At 41.7% G+C, this 27,517-nt stretch overlaps 1 protein-coding gene across 4 annotated transcripts in view; it reads right to left on the bottom strand.

Moving 5' to 3' along the window:
- Positions 1 to 13,102: 13,102 nt before the first annotated feature.
- The window catches only part of USP6NL (USP6 N-terminal like), a 167,769-nt gene continuing 153,354 nt past the window's right edge, over positions 13,103 to 27,517 (bottom strand). For all 4 annotated transcript variants that reach the window (XM_072749535.1, XM_072749534.1, XM_072749536.1 and 1 more), the window contains one exon: positions 13,103 to 14,884. In XM_072749535.1, the coding sequence (XP_072605636.1) occupies positions 13,506 to 14,884 (1,379 nt within the window). In that variant the 3' untranslated portion in view covers positions 13,103 to 13,505. The remainder of the gene's footprint in view (positions 14,885 to 27,517) is intronic.

Genomic DNA, 27,517 nt, shown 5'->3' with positions numbered 1-27,517 from the left:
GAGTCTGCTTCTCCCTCTGCCTCTCCCCTCACGTGTGCTCTCTCTCAAAGAAATAAAATCTTAAAAAAAAAAAAAAAAAGAATCAGAGACTTAGACAATAGATTATACAGTCCAGGTTTCCAACTTAAAAGTGACTCTTTCCTAAAGCTTCTAACATGAATCTGTAAGAAAAGCGAGGTCTCCAAAAAAATCTAAGCCACTAGATAGATACCCATAACTGAGACTTGACACCCTTGTTCGAATATAATATATGTTAAAGTTTGCAAGAGAAGTGATGCCACGAGTGGTGAGAATCTCAGATATGGGAGGGGGTGCAAAGCTTCACAGACTAGCCAGGAAGGTGTGAGGGACACTAACAGCTACTGGCCAAATTACAGAGCCTGGTGGGTGATGTACCTCATGGGCACCGTGGGAGGCGGTCTTCCCACACTGGGGGGTGCTGTGGAGTTTGGAGCACTGACCAAGATATTGAAACCAGCAACCCACGAGGCTAAGAGTCCAGCCCTCTGCTGATTTCTTAGGCCAGCGAAGCCCCTTACTTCTCACACAAACACCCAACTTTGCTACTCCCAAACCCACCACTGTCTGAGTCATTTCCTGGGGTGGGGGGGTTGCTGGGGTTCCAGACGGTACAGACAGGAAAGCCCTGCTGAAAGGAAGCTGACGGCATGTCATGGACCACCTCAGAAGCCAGGGTGAGTGAGGACATTCGATTTGCTGGTCTTAGGAGAGTTTCTGAAGGTTTGTAAAGCTGAAGGACATAATCCAAGGGGGCTTTAAAGGTACAATTAGAGATCGTGTGGTTGAGCAGAAAGTCATTGCAATAATACAGTCAAGTGTATTCAAGACATCAAACAGGGTTTTTTTTTTTTTTTAATTGGGAGTGTAGTAAACGAAATGTCACTTTATTCTGATGGACACTCATTTATTCTGAGGGACGCATAGCAGACATTCAATAATGCTGTGCTGAATGGATGCATGTAGAGTGACTTAGGGACGTCATTACCCAGACCAATCTACACAGTGATGCAGTTAGACCTTAAATGACATTAAGTTCTTTTCACCCATATTACCTGGGCCAAAATACCGTTTCTTGACTATTTGTGCCTAGCTTTGCTGGTTGGTTGGTTGGTTGGTTGGTTGTTTGGTTCTCCACGTGACGGGGTTTCTGTCCTCGTCTCCACCAGGCTGAGGGCTCCCGGCTGCAGGCAGGGCATGCCCGTCTACCTTCCACCTTGGAATGTGCGGTCTTCCATCTGCCGCGGAACGGAGCCACAGCGGGGAAAGGTGAGTTCTGGTGCTTTGCCCAAGGTCAAGTCCCTGGGCAGTTCTGGGCTCGTGTCTTCGTCTGTAAACTGCTCATCACAGAACAGGGAGAGCTTTAGGGGTGGAGCCCGCTGGAGACAAGCAGGCCTCCTGGGCTTGGGTGTGGTCCGTCATCCCGAGAGATGCCCCGACAGGTGCAGGGTGACAGGTGCAGGGTTTCAGCTCTGCCGCTCGAAACGGGGGACATAGGCTTGCTTAGGCCAGGTTCCTTTCAGCCTCTTGTGTTCAGGTGAAGCTGCCAGGTGACCCGATTCCAGATAGGTACACTGTTCCTGCTTCTCACCAACATACAACACTGTAAAAGAACACCTGCTTTTCTTTGCACGAGTTATAATTTCCTGTGTCAGCCTCAGTTAGGTTCTACTTTCTAGGCTTCTCTCAGCATATCTCAGATTTAACTCATTGATCACAGTGGATTTTTAAAACACATTGCACAGATCCCTTCGCGGGACTCTGATTAAACTTGCACACTCCATCTGGTGTTCCAAAAGCTGTTTCAAGCCTGGATTCCTTCGCTGCGGTTATTCGCCAACAACCTATCCATAAATTAATAGTTATGGTATGTTTATTAGTTTCCGGGACTTCTAATAGCATATTGATTCTGGGCAGAAGCTTAGCATCTGGTTTGGCTAAAGAATTTAATTTTCTACAAACCACACAATCTAATCATATCATCTGGGATTGAAATGAACAGTAATTCAGTGGCCTTTAAATGCTGATGTGTGCACCAGAGCTGAGCCACACAGTTTTCACCCACCTGCAATGAGGTGTTAAAAAAAAAAGTCAATACATTAAAAGGGTAACTATATTTGAAGTAAAGAACTATTTTTTTTCTGAGCTTATGCTTCCTTTGCATGCTACAATATTCTTTAATATATTTTTAATAGACCTATTTGAAAAATAAAAATGGGCAGCTCTATGACAGTGTCTCAAATCTTGGGGAATATTTTACTGATTCATGAAATTCAAAGGAATGGGCTACCTTGGTCTAATGGAGCATCCAGTGATATTTAAAATATGGGACAAGCCTGAGTCTTAAATCCTCCTCCACCCCTTTCTGGTATCAACAAACACCTGCCGTGGTTTCTCATCAGGGCTGGCCAGGGATGGAAAGATTCACTTCCCAGGCGGGCTTTTAATCAGAAGCCTTTAAATCCAGCATTGACTCGTGCAGCAGGAAGACTGTGTGAGGCACCTGACTCCCCCTCCCCATATTTCCAGGTCTTCATATTTCTGAGATTCCTGCTTTTTGAAAAATTTATTATTATTGCTTTTCTAATGTTCACCCACTGGGCTTCATTGACCTTCAGCTCTAGGGGTGGGACCGAGAGTGCCCTTTGGTCCCCAGGCCATCCCGGCCTCGGGAGTCAGGACACGGCTCCAGTCTCAGGGCTCCTGGCCAGTGACCACTTGCTGCCCGCCAGGGCTGCCCCCAGGAACCGCTCAGATTTTCTTGATCCTCTTTCTTCCCCCAACTGAAAGACCAGCTGTAAAGGACACAGTTCAAGGGGGAAAGAATAGCCATCCGAGCGCCTTTCCAATAAGGACCAGCATTTCCACCGAAGCCCAGCCTAAATGTTGTTCTGCTTTGCTCCGGCCTCCTGCCCCTGCCTACCTGGGACAAGTCCCTCCCCACCTCCCTGTTTTGCTTTGACTGATTCTTACAGCCCAGCTTCTAAACCCTTCTTCCCTGCCTGTCCTCAAAGGTTCCAAAGCCTTCGTGTAACCCGAACTTCCGTGGCCCTCCCGGACAGCCCACAGTTCCTAAAACAATAGTGAGCAGCCCCCATGGCCTTCACCACCACAAGGCTGGTCGGAGGTGAAGCCAGAAGCTGGAAAGCCAACCAAGGGCTACGTGAATACTGGTGGTAGCTTTCTTCACCGAGCAATACGTCAGAGATCTCTCTCCGTATCAGTACATATTTTTAAAGGGTGAAGAGTAGTTTTTCATATGGCTATACCATAATTTAACCTATCCTTTATTGATGGACATTCAAGTTCTTTCCAGTTTTTCTCAATTACAAATACTGGTGCAAGAAATATCCTTTGACACATGTTTTTTCCACCTGAATTTTTGTTCACAGAAGCAGAAACTGCTGGACCAAAGGATACAACATATATAAATGTGGGTACTGGAAAGCGGTACAATTTTAGGATGCAATTTTCCTCTCACTAGCAGGACATGGGCATCTTTTTTTCTACCTTTGCCAATCACTGTTTCAATTTCAATTTCCTTAATTAATGAGGACATAGAATAGCTTTGAACTTCTTTACCTGGACATGTTCTTTTCATATGCTTTGTTCATATTCCATTTGGGGGTACTTTACAAGTCTAAAAGGAAAAAAAATAGTTCTTAAAAAAGCAGCATCAGCCCTTTCCCTGTACAAACACATTCATCACTGAACACTCAGAAAGCATCTATGTTCCAGGCACTGTGTGCCATGTGTATTATCTGAATTAATCTTCAGAACAACCTTGTAGGGAACGCCTCATTTTTCCTATTTTGTTCATGAGACAGGTCCAGCAAGGCTAGTGAAAATGCTGAGACGTCTCCAAGTTTGTTTTGAACCCCAGGTGTTTGTTTTGTTTTGTTTCCATCACACCTCTCAAAAGCTCTAAATAAAAATGCCTTAATATGATTTTCAAGTAGTCTCCTCATAGTAGTAGAATGATATGGGATAAAGAAATATCGGGTGGAGAGAGTGGCATCTCCTTTTTTTGCTCTGTGGTCCACACTTCACGTTTTGTTGCGGTGTAGCCTACACAACTGCGTTGTTGAGCTATAGGTGCTCAACCCTAATTCCTGGGCCCTACCCTGGGAGGTTGAGACTTAACTGATCAGGGGTGGGTGGGCCTGGGCATGAATATTTTTGGCAGCTCCCAGGGGATTCTCACTTTCAGTCATGGGATCCACCGTCCTAGAGCACCTCCACCAACGTTTCTAGCGCTAATGCCCAAGCCGTACAGCTCAAGAAAGTGAGGCCCAGAAGGGGAACAGGACTTGCCCAAGAGGACACTGCTGCTAAGTGGCAAACTCAGACCAGCTGTGCAGATTTGAGGAACTTTAGTTCTCTCTACCGGACTGCGAGTGTACAGGGCCATGGCTGTCCTTCCTTCACAAAGCTAACTCCGCTAAGGGTATTATTCATGGGCGCAGACATGGCTGGCAACTTCAAAGCGTCTGCACGTTAGTAACTGGTCTTCACGTTAGGAGCTGTTGGTGTATTTGTTACTCTGCTTTCCTTACTCCCAGGGTGTGCTGGGAGGCCTGTGGCATTGTCCAGGGCAGTGTGCCAGCGTCCTCTGCCCATCGTTGGGGCTGCCTCCCCACGTGTCCATCTGGGGCCACATGGCTCCTCAAGTACATCATCTTTGTGCTTGCCACAATCACGGGAGTTTGTGCGCTGGCTACTCCTCCTCCCTGGTCCTTGCCACGCGTGCGGGTGGTCAGTTGTGTTGGTGACCGCATAGTTCATGGGGGCCTCCCTCCCCACCAGGCTATCTGACCCATGAGGTCCCTGCTTTCCTAGCACTTGACATGGTATCCATGTCAAGCAGACAAACAGGCCTCAGGAGCGCTCCCCTTAGTGTTCAGGGCAGAACCCTTTGCAAACTCCCATTCCCCACCTCCAGAGTTCACAGAGCAGAGAACGGAGTCCCAGAGGGCCCCGTGATCTGCCCAAAGTCACACCATGAATTTGTGGCAGAGCGCATTAACCCATTCAAGAGATTTAGCTTCTTGGTGAGCCACACTCACTGCAGATTCATATTTAGCTTACAGAGAAGCAAACCTCTCCACCTTTTGCACATTTGCTACTTCGGCATAACATCTCTTATGAGGACACAGCAGAATATAAATAAGTGCTCTACAATGTCACGGATATTCATGGGCAGCACTTAGGGGCTCTCTTGATACAGCCTGCTTTATACTGACTGTGTTGATTTTCTTCCAAATTAAAGCGAAAACTCTGAATTACAGAGAGTTTAATAATTGGTATATTAATACTCATGAATACATAAAGTATCAAACTGGAATAAAACCAAGGGCTGCCTTGTAGAAGTACCTGAGTGTGTTTGAACGGTCAAAACTCATCTCCAACTAGCATGATTTTTTCCCTGTAAATAAATCCCTCCCCACCCCCACCCCAGCCCTACCTTTACCCATCAGTCCCTCCAGCTCCTATCCAGCAGCTGCCCTTCCCTTGTCATGGACACCTCTGGGGAGAGCCGCATGGCCTCCCACTTGTGCCTGCGAACACTGCAATCTGAGGCTCGAGGAATGACAGCAGGTGTCAGATCCAAATTCTCTTCAGCCCCGGTCACCGGGCCATCCTCCTGCCTTGTGAGCAGGTGCTGATCGTCTCCTTCTGGGCACTCTTGCTCCTCCAGCCACGACCGTCTTCACCTGGGTCACGTCTACCTCTGTGTTCCTCACTAGACTCTCCGCTCCAGGACCTCAAAGCCCATGCTCTCTCGTCACTAAACCTTGCAAGGTGGTGGTACAGGATCAAAGACGACATTCGAAATTATTACTGTATGATGATGCTGTGCTGAGCACTTTACACAAAGCAACTCATCCAACTCGCAGCTCCATGAAATAAAACCCAGTCTTCATTTACAGATGAGGAAATGAACCAGGACACCAGCTCCAGGGGGACAGGGGTTTTGTTGCATCACAATTTCACCACTGATGCCAAGTTCAAACCCGAGCCAGTCTGGCTCCAAAGCTCAGCTCAGCGGTCAGTCCCCAGGCAATCGCCTATTTCAGAGCCAGCCCGGGACCGCTCCCTCCGAGTCTTTCACACACTCCCTTCTCTCTGGCACCTCTTACATGTCAGCGACACCCCACCTCCCCGTCTCCCCATCCTTAGCTTTCTCATCTTCTCCCTAGACAAGTACTCTATCACAGCTTTACCTCCTACGCGCTGGCAAGTAAGTCCCAAATCTCTCTGGAATGGTCAGCTGTCTGTCAGACAACACCATCTGTCAATGCCCTATTCCTCAAATTCTTCCTATCAAAACATGTCATTTTCTCACTAAAACTAAGCCTGCTCCATCTTCTGAGTTCTGCCTATCAGATGGTGGCCCCACAATCTACTCCACCATCCAGCCTGGGCACAGCTGAACTAACCTTCTCACTTGCTCTCCCATCAGTAGGAGAGAACGACAGTGAAGCACGCAGGCCCTGAAGCAAACAATCTATTCATAAGAGCAAGAAAAATAAAACACTGAGGATTAACTTTAACAAAAGAAGTGCAAGACATACTAAAGATACAAAATATTGCTGAGAGCAATTAAAGAAGGTTAAAATAAATGTAGAGATAACCTATGTTTATGGATTGGAAGAGTCAACACTGATAAGATGCCATTTCTTCCCAAATGGATCCATGGATTCAAAGTAACAGCTATGAAAAATCCCAGTTCTTTTCTTTTTCTTCTTCCTTTTTCTTTTCCCAATGACCAGTTGATCTTATGTAGAGAAAAGCAAAGGGCCCAGGATAGCCAAAGCCATTTGAAAACAGAACAAAGTTGAAGGATGTACATTTTCTGATTTCAAAACTTAAACACTTATATATATGGTCAACTGAGTTTTGACAGAAGTACCAACCAAGGTCCCCAATTCAACTGGAGAATGCATAGTCTTTTTGTAACACACGATATCCACATGAATTTAAGTCCTTACCTCACACTGTACACAAAAATTAATTCAAAATGGCTCAGGAACCCATATGTGAGAGTTAAAACTATAAAACTTCTTAGAAGAATAAAACATAGAAGAAAATCCTTTGTGGCATGGGGTTAGACATACAGATACAATACTAAAAGCATGATTCATAAAGGAAGAAAACTGAAAAAAAACCTAAACTTCATTAAAATTAAAAACATTTATACCATAAGACTGGGAGAAAATATTTGCAAATCATGTCATATAAAGGACTTGTATCCACAACATATTAAGACCTCTTACTATTCAATACTGAGAAAATAACCCAGTTTAAAAGTGAGCAAAGGATCTGAACAGACATTTCACCAAACAAGATGCACAAATGGCCCATAAGTACATGAAGAGGTGTTCACCATCACTGGCCATTAGAGAAATGCAAATGAAAGCCCAAGAATGGCTACAATAAAAAATACAAAGTAACAAATGTGGGTAAGGATGTGGAGACATTCAAACCCTCATACAAGACTGATCTAAAATGGTGCACTTTGGAAAAGGAGTCTGGAACTTTCTTAAAAAGTCAAACTTACCATAAAAGTCAGCAGCAATAGCCCCAGGGAAATGAAAACGTGTCCACACAAAGACTTGTACACAAATGGTCCTAGCGGCATGTGAACACGATCCAAATGTCTACAACTGGTGAGTGAATGAACAAACTGTGATATATCATGCAATGAATACTACCAACAGTAAGAAGGAATTACTAACACATGCTACAACACGGAGGGACCTCAAAATCATGATGCTAAGTGTGAAAGAAGTCAGATGCAAAAAGCCAAGGACTGATTCCATTTATATGAAATGCCCAGAAAAGGCAAACCAGAGAAAGTAGATTCGTGGTTGCCTGAGGCTGGGGCAGGAATGATGGCTGATTGCAAATGGATACGAGAGATCTTTTGGAGGTGATGGAAAAGTTCTACAACTGGTTTGCTGTAATGGTTGCACAACTGTGTAAACTTACTAAAAAGTCCTTGACATGTTCACTAATAGGGGTGAATTTTATGGCAGGTGAGTTATAGCTTCTTAAAACCGTTGGGCTGGGGGGAAGCACAGGCTCTGATTCAGACTGCATGGATTCAGGTCCCGGCTCTGTGACTTGGGCTGGCTGTGTCGTTTGGGGTATAAGTTACCTCAGCCACCCGTTTCCCCGTGTGTACAGGGACTTAGAGAGTATACCCTTCACAGAGTTATGGTGAGAATTAAGTGAGTTAATGCAGGTTAAATGTTTCAGCACAGGGCCAGACACACAGCAAGCACTCAGTAATGTCCACTATTTGTATTATGATTATTATGATTATAGTCAAACAATTATCTAGTCGGGCCAACTTTTCTTAGTTATTAGTTCTCAAATTAATCACCCCTTTTCTGAAACTGCTTCCCTGGCCTTACACTCTGTACCACCTTTTAGGTAGAACATTTGCTGTAGTCTAACTTCCTCCTAGGCTGGCTCCTCCCAAGTAGCCTCTAGAGACCACATAGGAAATGGGAATATACCCCTTGGGAAAACCAGCTTCTGGGATCTTCTTCAATGGCATAGAAGGTCTCCATCATCTGATCTCTCTGTGGAACACTCCAACCTATCCCCACCCCCACACACATCACAGTGGCAAATGTCCGCATAGGTACCGCACAGGTGTTCACACCATATCCCCCCTACAGCAGTGTCCCTCACCTTCCCTTCAACTGTCTACTCCAGTCCCCAGACTCAGCAATGGAGTCTCCCCCACCAGCCTCCACTGACCCTCCTGAACATGACCTTTCTATGCCTGTAATAATCACCTGTGCCATGTCCCCAGTATTGGATTGAGGCACACAGCTTAAAAACTATGTCTCCCACCTTCAAGCATGGGCCTAGCACAGTCCCTAGGACAACCAGTATAATTTAGGTGCTCAACAAAATGTTGACCGGCCAAGTGAATAACCAGATGATGCACATTTTCTCTGCTCCTCACATAGGAAAAATGCACTTAGGTTTGCAAATAGCTTAGGACTATTTTTAGCATGTCACTTAACGAAAATGACAGAGGTTGTCCAGGAAAATGGAAACCTATTCTGAGGCACTACTCTAAGCAGTAATGAGAGAAGGTACAGGGTCATGCCACCTTCCATTTGAAGCCATTTGTACCTTCCACAACTGTCAGTTGGTTCATCAAAATTTACAGAGACGGCTGGTAATATTAATCCTTCCAGTGGAATTTTTCCTAACTCACCTGAAATCAGAGTTTCTAAACTCTGAAACTGATCTGTTAAGAATTTTTGAGACAGTTCACAGTGGGATATATAAGACAAATAAAACTCAAATTTAGAAGGTTTTTTGTTGTTGTTTTTTTTAAGAGTTTTGCTGACTGAATGGGGGAAAAAATACAATTACCTGATGCCTGGGTTTCACCCCAGAGATTCTGATTTAAGTAGCCTAAGGCAGAAATCAAGGAGAACAATTTTTTGTTAAGTTCCTCCAATAATTCTAAAGAGTAGTAAAGGTCAAGATACACCCCCATGGAATCTAAAATTTGTTCCTTTATGCCTCAGTGTTCTTATGTATAAAACGGTGGCAATTATGCTTAGATTTATGGATAATTGACAATCCTCCTGAAAGTACAAGTCATAACTGTTAAGTGGAGTCCTTTCTTTTCATTCTCACTACCTTGGGTCACTGAAAAAATAAAGTCTGGCTTATTAAAACCACCTGATCGATAAGTCTTAATATCCCTTATTACAGAGGGACATTTAAAATCCATTATAGGACAGTTAAACAAAAAAAGATCCCCAAACCGTATCTTAATTAACCCACAATCAAAGGCATACTAAAAATAAAGGTGTGAGTCTGAAAGATAACTGAGAGTAATAATATTTCCAGAAGATTGAGCTGTAGGTCCTCTGTGAATAAATCCCTATTTGTGGGCACAGCATGTTTTTCTCTAATCATGAAAAGAGATCTCAGCAAAGTGTTGAAGAGGTACTGTTTCTGTGCTTGCATTTCAATGGGTCCTAAGGGAGAGATCTGAAATGACAAATATGAAACTTCACTGAAAAATTACACTGAGCATGACATAAAATTTAGTATTAGAATCTCCTTAAAATGAAAAAAGTTAAAGCAATCACACCACATCCTGTAAACATCTATTTTTCTTCTCTAGAAATGTCCTATTCAATCTTTTTTTCAATTCTTTCAGGAAACATTCTATCGTTGCCACTGAGGGGGATCAGGGCACGCCACCCCAAAATATACCACTTTGGCATAAGAACGATTTTGAGCCAGAGGCATCTGAGTTCCTGATATTGCTTATCTGCCTGAAAGCAGAGCTTCCCCCCCCCAAAAAAACTGTCACAAATCCCCTCCCCAGGCAACTCCACTTTTTCCAGGCACCACACCCAGACACTGCCACACACCATGACACCGTCCATCACTTCTCCTAAGGCCCTGCTTATCTTTCCAAATAGTCCCTTGTCCATAAGTGCCTTTCTCCTCCTCCTTCTCCCTGCTAAGTTAGGTGCATGGACCCCAAATCTTTTTATTTATTTATTTATTTGTTTATTTATTTTTTGGGGACCCTAAATCTAATCCTCCTTTGAGTTGCTCAGGACTGGGTACCATGTGAATGTAGGATGCACCTGTTAATAAACTTCTGCTTTTTTCTTGTTGACCTACTTTTGTCAGACCAGTTTACAGGGCCTGGCTGGAAAATTCAGCAGGGTGGAAGGAAAAATAATTTTTTTCTACAGTACTTTGGTATCTGACTTTATATTTATGTATATACATCTCTCTCAGCTTTCAAAAGCGTTTTTGTTTTTTTTTAAATTCGATTAAAAAAAAAATCTCCCTTGGAGACCCTGGGTGTAGTCTCTTTAACATTTCAAACTAAATATTAAAACAACAAAAACCACACCAAAGAGCTTATTGCATGAAGCAGGACTGCTATAAAGAAGAGAGTGAATACTATTTACAGCATGCACAGCTGTGTAGTAGGATCACATCAGCCTCTGCTCCACGAGATTCCTCACCAAATACAGTTTTGCGATTATATTTAACTCACTTTACTAATATTATTTCATCTTTTATCATCATTCCATTATTTATCTTTTATTAAAAGACAAATTTAAAAGCCTAAAAATTGTATGGTGGCAAAATAAGTTCAAATTAAATTTTCCTACTTGCAAAACTAACAGAGGGAGCAACGTTTATAGTGGGGGAGACTGGAAATACCTTATTGCTATTAATAATGGCAGAGAAAATAAAATAAAGGAAAGGTGATGTAGTTCTAAATACAGTACTCCTGGAAATTAATAAAGCATTTAACATACAACTGTGATAAAATGTACAGTCATGTGGGCAAACACTGAGCAGTATCTCCTCAATTAGAAGAAAATTAGCTTTAGAAGCATCAGAGATGCAGCGCTTTTGCCATATAAAAAAGGCACATGAAAGACACAAAACAAAATATACTTATTACTTTTAGCATGTTAAAAACAATCACATCAAAAAAAGTATACAGATAAAAATGTCATAGATGACATAAGAAAATAGTGTGTGTTTATATATATTTTGCATATATATATGTATATATATATATATATATATATATAAATCTACAGTATTTACCACTGTTGACATAGATATTTTGGGGCAGCTCAGATGCCGCTATCATAACCTAAATTGTACAGCTTGGTTTATTACAAGTCACAGAATCATGGTTTAAAAATTGAAATTAATATCCTCAGCTACATTTTTTATATACATTTCTCTCTAAGCCTCCACATGATCTGAATCAAGAGCCCAGGGGGAGCAGGATTTTGCCTGCGTTTCAGCGTAGTGCTTAGCTGCTAACACACTGCCATTTGTTTTGCTGTTTAATAACATCATTACCAAGTTGATTAAAATTACATTAGACTCATTATATACATAAAAAATATTGTCACATTCACTAGCTAAACAAATGTTACTCTCATTTGAAAGGACATACTTCAGTACCTTGAAAGTTTAAAGCGCCAACTTGCAACAAGCGGAGCCCTTGAAGTTAGGTTTTCTACTCTAGTCCTTATTCAAACACGAGGAAAATATGTGGAAAACGAGCTCTCCAATTAAACACAAAGCCATACTTTCTGGGAGTGCCCTAAACTTTCCCAGTGTTTTGGTAATTGTAGTGTAATAGACTATTTTAAAAGACATTCATTGCTAATCTCTTAACCATGAATCTGAATTTTTTTTAACTGTAAAAAGGGGGAAAAAAGGAGATTTTTGAAAGTATGAAAGTCACACTATTTTTTAAAAAAAGATTAAAATCTTAGACTCCTATTAATAATTAGGATCATTTTTTACAAGTTTACACAATGATAATTTAATGGCCTAAGTGCAGCAATATCCATGGACTACCACCTTGAAAGAAAGAGTGCCAGAAAAAGACCATGACAGTAAATGACACCCTGGACTGTGCAGGAATCGAAAGGGCAGAAGTAAGGAGTAACCATATTGTTAATCCTGCTTTCAAATGGATTTCAAAGGAGTTTGTTCTGATGCCCCGTGTGAGTGCTTGAGGATCAGTAACTCGCAACCTCTCCTGCTGGCATCCACTGGAGAGCAGGATGGCAGCACTTCCTCTGCATCTGGCAAGGAACATTTTGCTCTGAGCTTTGCAAGAGTCAGACCAGAAACAAGGGCACAAATGCACTTCAAACTGCTCTAAAACTGATCTTGGGGTACCAGCAGCGCCATGCCTCTGGCCATAACCTTACTTTGAGTGCCCCAGTGTTTAAGCACCATTAGGTGGTCAGCCTTTCTCTCCAGTGTCTTTAATTTTCAGAAGGAAAGAAAATGGCCACAATTGCAGAGAAGTCAGGGCAAACACCCGACGGCATGTTAGGACCTGGGTGAAAAATATAAGGGGGTGGGGACAAAAACCTGGCTGAAAGGTAAGTTAAGGAAAGGAAGAATAGTAAATTAATCTATGGATGTGGATTACAATTAGTTTTTTTTTTTTTAATGTTTCTTTAGTTCTGTGTTCAAATATGTGTGCATAGAGGCATTTTGGTATCTATTCAAAGACACGCTCTACACATAGCCTTAAAAAGGTCTATTCTACACAGTTTTTCTGTGCTCTGTAATATTACTCAAAACAGAATGGGCTAATGGTACAAAAATGCTCAGATTTTGGAGAAAGACATAAATGAAACAGAGTAATGAATTATTATTATGTGTGCCTCCCTAAATGCTATTGCTATGTTTCCACCACGTTAAATTCTTTTTTAACAGGTTCAGAGATGATGCAATTTAAAAATGCTCATTGTAAGCAGCATCTACTTGGGGATAAAACATTTCTATATATTCTTATTACTAGCAGACACTGGAATTGTGTGAGATGTTTACAATAATATAAAATACTGCTTTGGCAATTATAAACATAGCAATGTAGGTTTCAAATGGTTTCTATTCTCTTGTCTTTACCAAGTATAGATAAATTCTCACAGCAATACTGATTCTTGAATAGAAAGTCCATCCCGATTTCTGTAGTGATATACTGGAGGTGAGGGCCCTGAATATTGATACCCAGAGGAACTGGCATCTTCTAAACCTGGTGAAGTTCTGTATCGCACTGGACTATCTACTGAGACTGCCGGGAGGCTATGGTCCTGAAAGGAAACATGTTGAAAGGCGGAATATTTTGGTAAATTGCTCAAGTGGCCACGGTTAGCATCTTGAGTCCACAACTGTCCATGAGTCTCAGGTCTGTACGTGTAAATAACTTCTGACAGGTAATCCACTGGAGGAATGATGAATTTGCCGTTCTTTGGTGACTCCGAATTGCCCGAATATCCCCCGGCGCCAGGATCAACAGGAAGAACTTCTATTCGGCTGGATGGTAGTACAAGAGGAAGCGGGCGGCCATAGGACTTCTCGGGAGAAACATCGACCGAAAGCGTAGAACCATAAGGTCTCCGGGAAGGATTCCTTTGAGCCCCGTGAGTAAACTGTGGAGATGCGCAGCTGCTGTTAGCACTAGGGATGTGTTTGGGAGAATTTCCATGGTAAACAGGGGGGTTACTGTAGGATGGCGGATGTACTGTCCTGCGATCTTCCCCATCTAGTGGGGATGGATATTTTGGGTAACCTGCAGGCTGCACTTTAAAGGTAAACTTGGTTGGTACTCTTGATGGACTAGAACCCGGCTCCATATGCTTCCTTGGGCTGTGAGAGGAAACCATGTTCCTTGGACTTTGGGAGTAAGCTCTTTCTAGTGCCTCTTCAATAGATGCACTGTTGTCATTTTCAGGTACGTTATCGTACTGGGATGCGTTAGAGCCCCGTTTCCCTTCATCAGCATCTAAAACCTTCATCTTTTGCCTTACATTTGATATTCGAGTATCAGCAGAACTTGGGATGGTGACTGCAAGTGTGGGCTGCACCGACCTACTTTTGCCTTCGATGGCATATTTGGCAGTTTTCTCAATAGCTGAAATGTCTGATGGTTTATTCCACTTGGGCACAAATTCCTTCCTGGTATTTGAAGTGGCGTTGCTATTTTGGTTAGCAGCTGCATGATTATACTGCTTGGAACTGTCTTGTGGCCCTGATGGAAGTTTTCTTTGAAAATCTGCTTCTTCTTTAAGCTTTCTACTGTCCTCATCATCTGATTTCCGTCTTTGCTCTGGTGTACCAATTCTACTTTGATGGTGAGGGGAAGGCTCATGTTTTTTGTGAGGTGATGAGCCACTTTCTCTTCTGCTGCTCATGTGGGGACTTGACTTGCCAACACTTCTTCGTCCGTTGCTCAGGTGACTGATGCTGGCAGGTTCAGGTGGAAGCTGCCCCAAAGGTTTCTTTGGATATTCGTCCTCTTTACCTGAAGGGAAAGACAGATTTGTAAGTAACATGAACACAGGAGTAAATAGTATTACGTACATTAGTAGCCACATTTTGAACAACTACATGCTTTTCATACGTGCACTCATACATATATGCCACAGAATTTTAGAGGTTTAGAAGCAGCATTTTTAAGAGAGACTGATACTAAAACATAGCAAAAGTCAAAATCTTATTAGACAGCATGCAAGTAGCAATACTTTATAAACTTATGAGTAAGGTTTATATAATTATATAATGTGATTCTTATGTTTTCTTAAGATATATTATTACATGCGTTTTTAAGAATGCAAAACTGATATGCTCATATTTATTACTAAAACAACCATGCAGGTCAGTAGCTCAATGCCTTACCATTATGCTACTTTGGCTTTAGTCTAAAGTAATCTAGTAAATCTCAGTAAAAGGTCTATCAACTTTAAGCAGGTCTGCCAAATTGAAAAGGCAGATGATAAAAAAAAAAAAAAAGAAAAGAAAAGAAAAGAAAAAAAAGAAAAGGCAGATGATGACCAACTGTGGTCTCAAGGTTGTCCCAAGATAGCTTATAATTATTACTATTATTATCTCAAGTACCTGCCACAGTGTAACTTCACTATAAAAAGAGATAGTACTCTCTCAAAGCTAATAGCTCTAAAAGGATCTTATTTCAAATGCAAAAAGGAAAAAAAAGAATTAAAAAAGAAAATCATACTGGATACTTTTAGTTTTATATTTACATAACTAACATCAGAAAATTAATGAAGAATTAAAGGAAGGTGCAGGGGCACCTGGGTGGCTCAGTCAGTTAAGTGGCTGCCTTTGGCTCAGGACATGATCCCAGGATCCTAGACCGAGCCCCACATCTGGCTCACTGCTCAGTGTGGAGTCTGCTTCTCCCTCTACCTTGCCTCTCCCCCTCTTCATGCTCTCTCTCTCTCTCTCAAATAAATAAATCTTTTTTAAAAATAAGAGAAAAGAAAGTATAATGAATTAGCCATTCAGTAAACAGTTCTAAGATGTCCACTCTCATGATTTTTATTCAACATAGGATTGAAGTCTTAGCCACAGAAATCAGACAAGAAAAAGGAATAAAAGGCATCTAAATTGGCAAGGAAGAATAAAACTTTCACTATTTGCAGATGACATGATTCTATAAATAGAAAACTTGAAAGACTCCCACCAAAAAGCTACTAGAATTGATAAATTAACTCAGTAAAAAGTCACAGGATACAAAATCAATGTATAGAAATCGCTTCATTTCTATATACTACTAATGAAGCAGCAGAAATAAAAATTAAGAAAACAATACCATTGACAACTGCACCAAAAAGAATAAAATACCTAGGAATAAACTTAACCAAAGAGGTGAAAGGTCTGTACTCTGAAAACTGTAAAACACTCATGAAAGAAACTGAAAATGACACAAAAAAATGGAAAGATATTCCATGCTCATGGGCTAGAAGAACAAATGTTGTAAGAATGTCTATACTAACCAAAGCAAACTACAAATTTAATGCAATCCCTATCAAAACACCAGTGGCACTTTTCACAGAACTAGAACAAACAGTCCTAAAATTTGTATGGAACCACAAAAGACCCCCCAAAGCCAAAACAATCTTGAAAAAGAAAAACAAAACTCAAGGTATCACAATTCCAGGCTTCAAGTTCTATTACAAAGCTATAGTGATTAAGACAGTACGGTACTGGCACAAAAACAAACACACAAACAAATGGAATAGAGAGCTCACAATTATGCAGTCAATCAGTCTTTGACAAAGCAGGAAAGTATGTGCAATGGGAAAAAGATAATCTCTTCAACAAACAGTGTTGGGAAAACCGGACAACTATATACAAAAGAATGAAACTGGACCACTTTCTTACACCATACACAAAATGAACTCAAAATGGATTAAATACCTAAATGTAAGACATGAGATCATAAAAGTCCTAGAAGAGAACATAAGAAGTAATATCTCTGACATTTGACTATAGCAACATTTTTCTAGATATGTGTGCTCAAGCAGACCCAGGAAACAAAACTATCAGGACTACATCAAAATAAGAAGCTTCTGCATGGAGAAGGAAATAATCAACAAAACTAAAAGGCAACCCACAAAACAGGAGAAGATATTTGCAAGTGACATATCAGATAAAGAGTTAGTATCCAAAATCTATAAAGAATTTAGTCAACTCAATACTCAAAAAACAAATAATCCAATTTAAAAGTGGGCAGCAGGCATGAGCAGACATTTCTCCAAAGAAGACATACAGATGGCCAAGAGACACATGAAAAGATGCTCAACATCACTAAGCATCAGAGAAATGCAAATCAAAACTACAATGAGATGTCACCTCACACCTGTCAGAATGGCTGAAATGAAACACAACAAAGAGTAAGTGTTGGTGAGGATGTGGGGATAAAAGGAACCCTCACACACTGTTGGTGGGAATGCAAACTGGTGCGGCCACTGTGGAAAACAGTACCGAGGTTCCCCAAAAAGTAAAAAGTAGAACTACCCTAAGATCCAGCAATTGTACTACTGGGTATTTACCCAAAAAACACAAAACCACTAATTCAAAGGGATATGTGTATCCATGCTTACTGTAGCATTATTTATAATAGCGAAGATATGGAAGTAGCCCAAATGTCCATTGATAGATGAATAAAGAAGATGTAGTAAAATATATACATTCATATGTGTATTACACACACACACACACACACACACAAACACACAGGAATATTACTCAGCCATAAAAAATGAAGTCTTGCCATTTGTAACAACATGGACGGAGCTAGAGAGTATGAGGCTAAGTGAAGTAAGTCAGTGAAAGACAAATACCATAGGATCTCACTAATATGTGGAGTTTAAGGGGAAAAAAAAGGAGAGATAAACCAAAACAGACTCTTCACTAGGGAGAAGAAACTGATGGTTACCAGAAGGGAGGGGAGGCGTGGGTATGGGTGAAGGGGATTAAGGACACCCACATGATGAGCCCTGAGTAACAGAACTGTTGAGTCACTATATTGTATACTTGAAGCTAATATAACACTGTATGTTAACTCTACTGGAATTAAAATACAAAACTTAAATTTTTTTAAAATTAAAAAATGAAAATGATCTATTATAATGTAGATATCCAATAAATATCACCTTGACAGAAAACAACAGACTTTACTTATAAACATTTGAAGGTTTACAATGTTTTTCACATATTACAAAATAACAAAGTCTCACTGAAAAATGTTACTCTCTTCATATATCTACCCATCCATCCATCTACAATACTTACTGAGTGAGCTCGGTTTTAGGCACTGTGCTAAGCAATGCATACAAGAGAGGTAAGCACACAGATACTGTCTTACAATTTTGTTATTTACCCACATATCATAATTTTAAGATACTTAAAAAAATTATTAGGTGATCTGTTCTTTGGGAAGGGAGGAGCAGAGAATGAAGAAGCAACATCCTTTAAAGAATTAAGCTACTGGGATCAGGATTACTAAGGTAAAAATTATCTTTGTGCTCTTTTCTTCTTTCTTTTTTTTTTTTTAAGTAGGCTCCACACCCAGTGTGGCGCCCCAGTGTGAGGCTTGATCCCATGACCCTGAGATCAAGACCTGAACTGAGATCAGCAGTCAGATGCTCAACCAACTGAGCCACCCTGGCACTCCAAACCTTTGTGGTCTTCTAGTCCAGTAGTTTTAAAACTTTTTAAAAGCAGACTTTTAAACTAAATTTCATACAAAACCCCAATATATAAATAAAATAGAAACATAGCTGTTCTCATGAAAGTGGAAAGTCACCCCTTTTACTCTTCCCTCAGCTGGGCAGCTGCTCAGAGCCCAAGGGTTTGAGATCTAGTGCTGCCTGTATTTTAGAAGCGGGAAGCCGAGTCTCTGAACAGCCAAGTGATCTTTCATGGCAGACACTGACTGAGAACCGGTACCTGGTATTTTCACTCCAGTTCTGCTGTTTATGCCACACTCATTAAATTCCAGAGATACTTTTGATGGTTTTAACTGAATCTCAGTTTACTTTGACAATATTTGTGCAAGCTCTTTATTTTGCACATCTGAAAGCACACACAGTGTTAGAATTGGCGATTATAGTTTGTTTTGTTCATTTACCCATTCCACAAATACTTTTGTATCACACAAATACTATGTACCAGGCACTGGTACAGGGTGCTGGCAAACTGGAGAGGACACGAAGGATGAAGTCTCTGTCTTCATGGAGCGTATATGCTGGGTGTGCAGAGCTAGGAAGACAGCACCAGGAGAAGCAATTCAAGTGATTTGAGGTGGGGCAGGATGGAGCAGAGCAGAGTTCTAGCAAGAGCCAAGGCACCTTGTGCTTGAGCAGAAGACAGAGAACAGCCAGGGACGAGGCTGGAGGAACCAAAGATTCACATCACACAGGGTCTTGAAGACTATGGTGAGGACTGTGAATTTCTTTCTGAGTTAACTGCAAACCATGAAGGCCTTTTCAGCAGGAGGGTAACATCATCTGATACCTAGCTTACCAAGTTCATCCGGGGGGGGAGGGGGACTGGACTTCAGTTATGTAATAATTAATGATGATAAAAGTAACAGTAATAGCAACTATCCTATCCATTACACACTTACCATGCGTCACCCCCACTCAAAAACTGTACATACGGCATTTAGCAATAGGCGTGTAACTTAGGTCACCACTGTGATCTCATTCTATAGAGGAGGAAACCGAGGCAGAAATAAAAATGCACAGGGGCTTCCCGCTGGTAAATAGCAATCACCGTTCAAATAAGAGCTGATTCCAGAGCCCTCTGCACGGAAGTAATGAGAAGGGGCTGCATCTGGCACATCCTCCACAGTTAACGGTTAGGTCCACACAGCTGCTCATGCGCTGGGTGCAGGCCGTGAGGGAGGAGCAGAGCTAAGGGGGCCTCTGGGCTAGAACACAGCACCAGAGACTGCTCAGCAACAGAGGGTGTAACCTATATTGTTCTCATCTCTTTTTATAAAAAAAGATTACCATGTATGCAGACATGGTAATTTAAGTGATAACCCAAACTTTAAAATGCTTGGCAATGAGAAGAGTTGTCCATGTTGATAACGTTGCTTGTGAAGTAGTCTCAGGCAATTCCAGTTCAGCATCTGGCTGGTCTCATAGGAAACAGCTAAACTCAAGGTAAGAAAGGGGACTTGAATGCAGCCTGAGTCAAGAATATTCACAAGTAGTTATGCAGTCTATTGGGTTAAAAACAATAAAAATAAAATTAAAATCTGTGTCCCCCAAAAAGCTTTTACCAGCTCTACAAATAATTATCCATTTAGTCCCAGATAAATACAGGAACTCCTTCTTCCCTGTAGGCAGATAACACCAACAAATTATCAAGAAGATATAAAGACCCATATAAAAGAAAAACTGAACTTATGAATTTTCTTTTAGTTCCCACTCTGACAATGTGCTAAGGGCACAACACAGTAACCTGAGCGGCTAATTCAATGGCTGGTTGGTATTCCATCAGACAAAAATATCAGCCAATCATCACAGTGCCCTTTCCAGGTGGGTGAGTAGGAACCTGATGAAAACCATAACCATTAAAAAGAAAAAGAAAGCAGGGGCACCCAGAGAGTGGTTAATTCCTGCCTGCGAGATGTGCTGTTACAGGGACAAAATTGGATTAGTTGTAGAGACTCTCCCGCTGAGCCCTTTAAGCTGCTCCACTACTCCACCACTTCAGTGGCTTTCGGCAGCCTGCAGACAGAGCCACCGACATTTCGGTTCATGTGAAATAATTGAAAATGTTTAACAAATTCTCCATAGCAGTATTAAACAACAGCACCCCAACACCAGACTTCAAAGTGAACTCCTGCTACAACTTGAATGTGCGGGTCCTCCCTGGAACGTTCATCTATGGGTGAAAGCATCCAATGTTTCTCTTAGTCTGGATCATGGAGGCTCACACCCTGTTTTCAATGTTTCCATCTGTGTTGTTTCACAATCCATGAGAACCAAACTTTCTTGTAATTAGGTGCTTTCAAAGGTTAGCTATCTGCTATGGGCCGAATGTTTATGTCTCCCCCAAAAATTCATACAGTGGAATTCCCCTACCTAATATGGTATTTGGAGATGAGGTTTGTGGGGATAATTAGGTCACGAGGGTAGAGACCTCATGATGGGACTAGGGCCCTCACCTCTCTTCATATGGAGCAGTGGATGGGGCCACAAAGAGATGGGTGATCCGCCCTGGTTTTACCGCCCCCTCTGCAGAGTCTTCTAAAAAAATAGCCACGCTGCACCACAAGGACTGAAGCCCGTGGGTTCCTCTCAGTTGTGGTCACCAGTGAAGCAGGGAATGGCCCCTGGCGGAGCAGGGAGGAACATCCCACTGGGGGAATAGTGATTAGACAGGGAACTCTGGACCAGGTTGGGGGCAGCCCTTCACCTTCTGTCATCACACCTCCCCAAATATACTAAGACAGCTGACACGTAGAGGGAGGGAGAGTCTGAGCCTGATTCACACGTGTGAAGCACTGGCAATGCCTGCCTGGGATGCGTTCACCCTGGTGGAGAGCTGCACACTCTAGGGCCTCTGAGGAGGACTGGGCACTAGAGCAGGGTTTAATTCACTAGAGGACATATTTGTGTTTTTTCTCTTCTTCAGCAAAATCTGTGCCTAAAAACTACCTTATTGTATGGGCTGACCTGTGTCGTCCCTGAGAACTCATATGTTGAAGCTTGAACCCCCAATCCCTCAGATGTGACAAGATTTGGAGATAAAGCCTTTACAATGGTAATTAAGGTTCTCTGAGGTCACTGGCCTCTTATCCAATATGACCCACATCCTCCTAAGAAGAGGGGTATCACAGACGGGTATAGACGGAAGACCAGGTAGGAAGACGCCCAGCTAAAGCCAACGAGGGAAGAAACCAACCTTGGCAACACTTTGATCTTGGACCTCCCAGCCTCCAGAATTACGAGAAAATATTTCTCTGTTGTTAGAGCCGCTCAATCTGTGGTATTTCCATCATAGCAGCCCGAACTAAGATACTATCCTCAAGTCTACATCCTCAATCTCAAAACTGATATGCTATACTAAACACAAATTTTATGGATTGCCTTTTTCTGCTAGTTAAAAATCACATATTTCGTTATTTATAATCATTTGCTTTTATGGTCCTAGTGTACTTTCAAATGTCAACCATGTAATGAAAGCAACTATAGTAATTAAAATTTACTTTATGTAACCACATCAAAAAGATAACTGAACAAAGCAAATGTGGACGTAGACACAGGCAGTAACAGATCCTGCAGGTAATGAGAGTTCCATTACTTCACAGATTCCCATCTGCCATTTTGTGTCGTGGCCACCACGGTATTGCTAGGGATGGTCAATCTAGGGTTGGCTTCCACAGCATTTCCCACAGACATTAAGCTAGACTGACTTACTGACAATGATGGACATGGAAGGGCACCTTGGTTAACTGTGTACCCCAGAATTTAAGCAAAATTCCAGGTTTGGACTGAGCCAGAGTGGAAAGGGGTTAATCAGGGCACAAGCCAGTGGAAAGATGAAAACAACAACAACAAAAACCCAAAAACAAAACAAAAACCTTGGGAGAGGTGGAAGGAAGAAAGTGGGGAGGAAAGAGGACTAAGAGAGAAAATGGAACATCTGTGGGGAAAATGAGGCCGTATCACACACTGTTCCTATATCCCAGTACCTGCAGACTTTCATTCTGAAATTCTTTAGTTACATAAACAGCACATATTGGTAAAGACTAACAGGACAGAGTAAAAGTGTAGGATTACAGGTACAAGGCATTATTTCTCAGGAGAAGGAATAAGATGGTTGAGAAATCGGTAAAGGAGAGACCAAGGTGGTAATTCATGCATGAAACAAGATGGAAAGGTATGTGTCATACACACATACATGGGAGATTTAATTGTTCAACATAAAGGGTAAGGAAAGCATTCACCTTACATTTAACATCACTTTATATTCAAGTCAATACAGAAAGTTTTCTAAGGAAGAGACATTAATATTCTATGCATCTACACATCATAGTAGAATTAAAAGAAAACTTCAACATGTTCCATTTACTGAATGGGCAAGAGACCCAAACCCACACTGGGGAAAACATTCTGTGACTGTTCTAAAATATCAAAAAAGTAGCATTTCCACGTTCTTTCATGGTAGCCCAAAACACATCTCCCTTTCCCCAAGCAGACAATAACCTAAAGTGACTTCTCCCCCTTTCCTACCCCTATACCTCTAGTATCTAAGATAGTAACAGAATTACAAGTAAGGTGGTGATAAAGTGTCCATTCATTCACATGTAATTAATATGAATTAGAGTAATGACACACTAATCATATAAATGGTACAGAAACGTAACGGTTATAAATATCCAAGATCTACCAGCTAAGAAACTAGATGTAGCAGGGTTTCGAGGGGGAAAAAAATGCAGTCCAGACAAAATGACACTGCATTTAATTAATTCCTAGATGGTAATCTCCCATTAGGTACTAGGGCCCTGTAGCAGGTAGAGGCTGAATATCTTAAGTGGAGAAAGACATTTAGAGTACATGGCCCTGTCCCCAGAGAGATTTTCAATAAGAATGGAAAAAGGTAAAGCAATTTGAAAGACGTAGTAAGAGCCTTCCAAAATGGAGGGGCTTAAAAATCTGTGACCTGAGGCATCCTACAAACTAACGGGTGTAACCAATACATGGCTCAGGACCCCGACCAGCATCCTCCTTCCACAAACACCCGCTGAATGATGACACGGTGGGGCTAGGCCATGTTCAAGTTGTTCCCGGGACTGACCAGACACCTCTGACTGGGGGGAGAATCATCAATGACCCAACAATGATCAAATGTCCACATGCTGCCTGCATCTCAGTGCAGGTCCTCGGCCTGGGGGCAGCATCCGCTGTGCAGGAGGGCTGTCTCTCTCAAGAGGAGGGGGATGCAAGGGGGCAGAAAGAAGTGACCTGAGAAGAAAAGAGGGAGATGGAGAGAGAAAGCAGAGGGGAGGGGAGCTGCATGACGGAAAGGATCGGAAGGGGAGCCAAGGGCAGAAAGCGGAGGCAGCCATAGGGAACCCAGGAGCAGAGAGTGTCTCCCTTCCTGGAGATGCTCGTGTCTGGGCAGGAACTTGCTCACATTTCACAGAGACTGCACAGGGCACAGGCCTCTCCATTCCAACACTAATACCCAAACCCGAGGACTCTGTGCCCAGGCAATCCGACCTCGGTAATTGCAAAATCTGGAAAGAAACTCTACTCTGAATTTGTTATTCAGGTGATTCTTTCCTGAAAGCGAATTATTCAACTTTCACTGAGCTGAAGATAGACCATGTCCCCTTAAAAAGGACAAATGCCGTCATCAATGATATTTTCATATGCTAATAAATAGTTGGGCTTTTCCCCACAAAATAGATCCAGATAAGCATGAAACATTCTTGAACAATCTCTCCTTAAGGGAGACCCCCCCCCCAACACACACACACACACACACACACACACACACATACAAGAACACTGCTCTATTCGGCTTTGCTTAGTTTACCCATCCCCTTTCATCCCTAAGTGATCAAGGGTAACTATAAGATTCAAACATAACTGATGTCAAAACAGATGGATACCAACTGATAGATGGCAATACATATTGATATTTACCATCCACACTTTCACTCTGAACTCTTCAGTAGCCACAATACTGTCTGTGCTCACCCCACAATAAAATCCATGCTTATAATTTAATTCTCTTTTTCCCCTTGAAAACATAGGTGTCTAAAAGAATTACTGCCTGACTCTTAAAGGTAGGTAAGCAACACAATTCCTCTCATATATAGCAGGGACACCTTTGTGAAAATAGCACATTAATGATATTTTTTACCAGGGTTCCATCGAAAGTGGAATTTTTATGCCAATGCCAACTTGATATATTTTAATAAAGGCAAAGAAGTTTATTATTTGGGTTTTTTGAACATTTTTTCTTTAAAAAAAAAGGAAATAAAAAAGAATACTCTAGGCATCCCTTAAAAAAAAATCAGAAAACCAGGAGACTCCCTCAAATCCCCTCATATTTGTGCATCTTTGCTCTTACTAAGGTCTCTGCCGCCACCCAGTGGACACTACACCAAATGACAGCCTTCTTGATCAATGGTCTCAGAAGGCATTACCACAGGCATTACCACCAGCTTTAGGCACCAAGAGACACAGAATTACAGCTAAGGGCTCTAAGTGCTCTCCTCTCCCTTGTGAGCAACATCTTCTTTTAAATTTCAACAACAGAATATATGTACTCTGTTCTAAAAGTTTTCAGTAAAAAATGGTAGGGGCTGTTGTCAGGAAAATTATTCTGGGACTCATCTTACTTATCTCCAGATCAAATATGAAGTCCAATTGAGTTTGAAAATATTGTCACAAAATCAGTGATCTCAAATTTATATCTGAAAAATCAAATGGCTTTCTTTCTAATGTACCATTAGCCAGAAAAATATGCGATTCAAGCATTAGTAGAGTCTTCAATAATATCTCCTTTCTTTAATGAAATAATGTGCTATATTTACAGCTACGACAGTAAAAAATTTTTGTTTAATTATTGTAGTTTGCTCATAGGCTTGACCTTTTTTCTCATCAGACAAAACTTGAAAGACAGGGTAAGCAGAAAGGAGAAAATTATTTAAACACATTTAACATTAGCAGGAGGCAGGGAGGGGAAGAGGGAGAGAAAATCTCAAGCAGATCCCCCCCTTGAGGGCAAAGCCCCATGCGTCTCAATTCCAGGACCCTGAGATCATGACCTGAGCCAAAACCAAGAGTTGGACATTCAACCGATTATGGCACCCAGGCACCCCTGAAATAATTTTTAAAATCTGCACTTTATAGGGTGCCTGGGTGGCTCAGTTGGTTAAATGTCTGCCTTTGGCTTAGGTCATGATCCCAAGGTCCTGGGATTGAGTCCTGCACTGGGTTCCCTGCTCAGTGGGGAGTCTGCTTGTTCCCTCTCCCTCTGTCTGTTGTGCTCTCTTTGTTAAATAAATAAAATCTTTAAAAAATCAAATCAAATCAAATCAAATCTGCACTTTGTGTTTCCTAGTGTTTCAATTCACATATGTATGTAAGAAACTGTTGAGCATGTGTAAATATCAGTTTCCTCCATACAAACAAAAGTGAAAACCCACCTAAATAAACCCTCAAAAAGTGGGACAGTTTTAATTTTTTTTTTAATTGACAAACACGGTTGACTCTTTTGTCAAAGAGACTCTTTGACTCTTCCTTCCTCAAGGAGAAGGAAGACTTTTGTGGGTATGTTTGTAATCAGGATACAAAATGGTTCCATTACCTCAAAAAACAGCCTCATGCTAGCTAACCTTTTATAGACGGTAGCCTTTTATTATCTAAAAAAATAGATTAAGGGACGCCTGGGTGGCTCAGTGGTTGAGCGTCTGCCTTTGGTTCAAGTCATGATCCCGGGGTCCTGAGATCAAGTCCCACATCGGGCTCCCCACAGGGAGCCTACTTCTCCCCCTGCCTATGTCTCTGCCTCTCTCTGTGTCTCTCATGAATAAATAAAATCTAAAAAATAAACAAATAAATAACATAAAAATAGATTAAAACCTCATTTGTTCATTAGAAAATATAGATGGAATGCCTATTATACACCAGGCACTGAAGGAGGTGCTGGTGACACAAAGACATGGTCACTGTCCTCAACAACTCACTGTCTAACGCAGACATCACATGAACATGAGCAGCAAAGCACTGTAAGCAAGTGCTGGGTGCACATCAGGCACACAATCCTGTGATGGAGTTCTGTGGTTTGGGTTTGGGAGTCTGCGACTGGCTGACAAGGCTTCAGAAGGAGGAGATGATGCTTAAGCCAAGTCATGAAAGCTAAAACAGAATGGACGAGGGCTGAGCCACCTGGAGAAGTGTTCAGGGCGTCCTTGGGGGAGAGGCATATTCAAGGCAAAGAAATGGAAGCGCAAGACACAGCAGGGGGACCCTCCATGGCGGCAGCCCATTTGCAGTGACATATGGCGCTGGCTCATATGGCACTGGCTCGGCAATCAGGCCTTGGGCAGTATTAACCTCGAAGCCCGAGTCCCTCAATCTACAGGCTACTACTATTGGTACTGATGGCAGAACGGGCATGAAAGCTATTCAAAATTAATTTGATGCTGCTTAATGTAAGATTTATGGTCCTTCCAGATAAAAAAGGAACACAGGATTCTATCACGTTCAGAGATATTTAAAGGTAAAAGGTGAAAACAAAAGACAAAAAAAAAAAAAAAAAAAAGCAAAGTCCAAGCCTCCTGGGTGGAAACTACAGACTTCCTCAAGGAGAAGGAAGACTTAGGCAGCATGCAGGTGGGGTCCACAGTGTCTGGACTACGTGGCTAGGCCACTGAGGGGCCTGGACCCAGTAATAATAAAAAGTGGTTCAGCCTGGGAATTTGGTCACTGAGGAAAATTCACTTGGAGTCCTGGCTCATAATATTTCAACTGATGAACAAAGTACCCTCTAAATTTACTTGAAATTCATTTTTTTTTTCATTCATAAAGATCTAGAACTAAGTACAGAAAAACTTAAGAGAATTAAACATGGGACTAATTCTTTTGCATTAAGG

The sequence above is a fragment of the Vulpes vulpes genome, chromosome 2 (assembly GCF_048418805.1).
Source record: "Vulpes vulpes isolate BD-2025 chromosome 2, VulVul3, whole genome shotgun sequence".
In the NCBI taxonomy this organism is placed as follows: Eukaryota; Metazoa; Chordata; class Mammalia; order Carnivora; family Canidae; genus Vulpes; species Vulpes vulpes.
The sequence above is the reverse complement of the archived record's forward strand: the minus strand, read 5'-3'. Positions and strand labels throughout refer to the sequence as shown.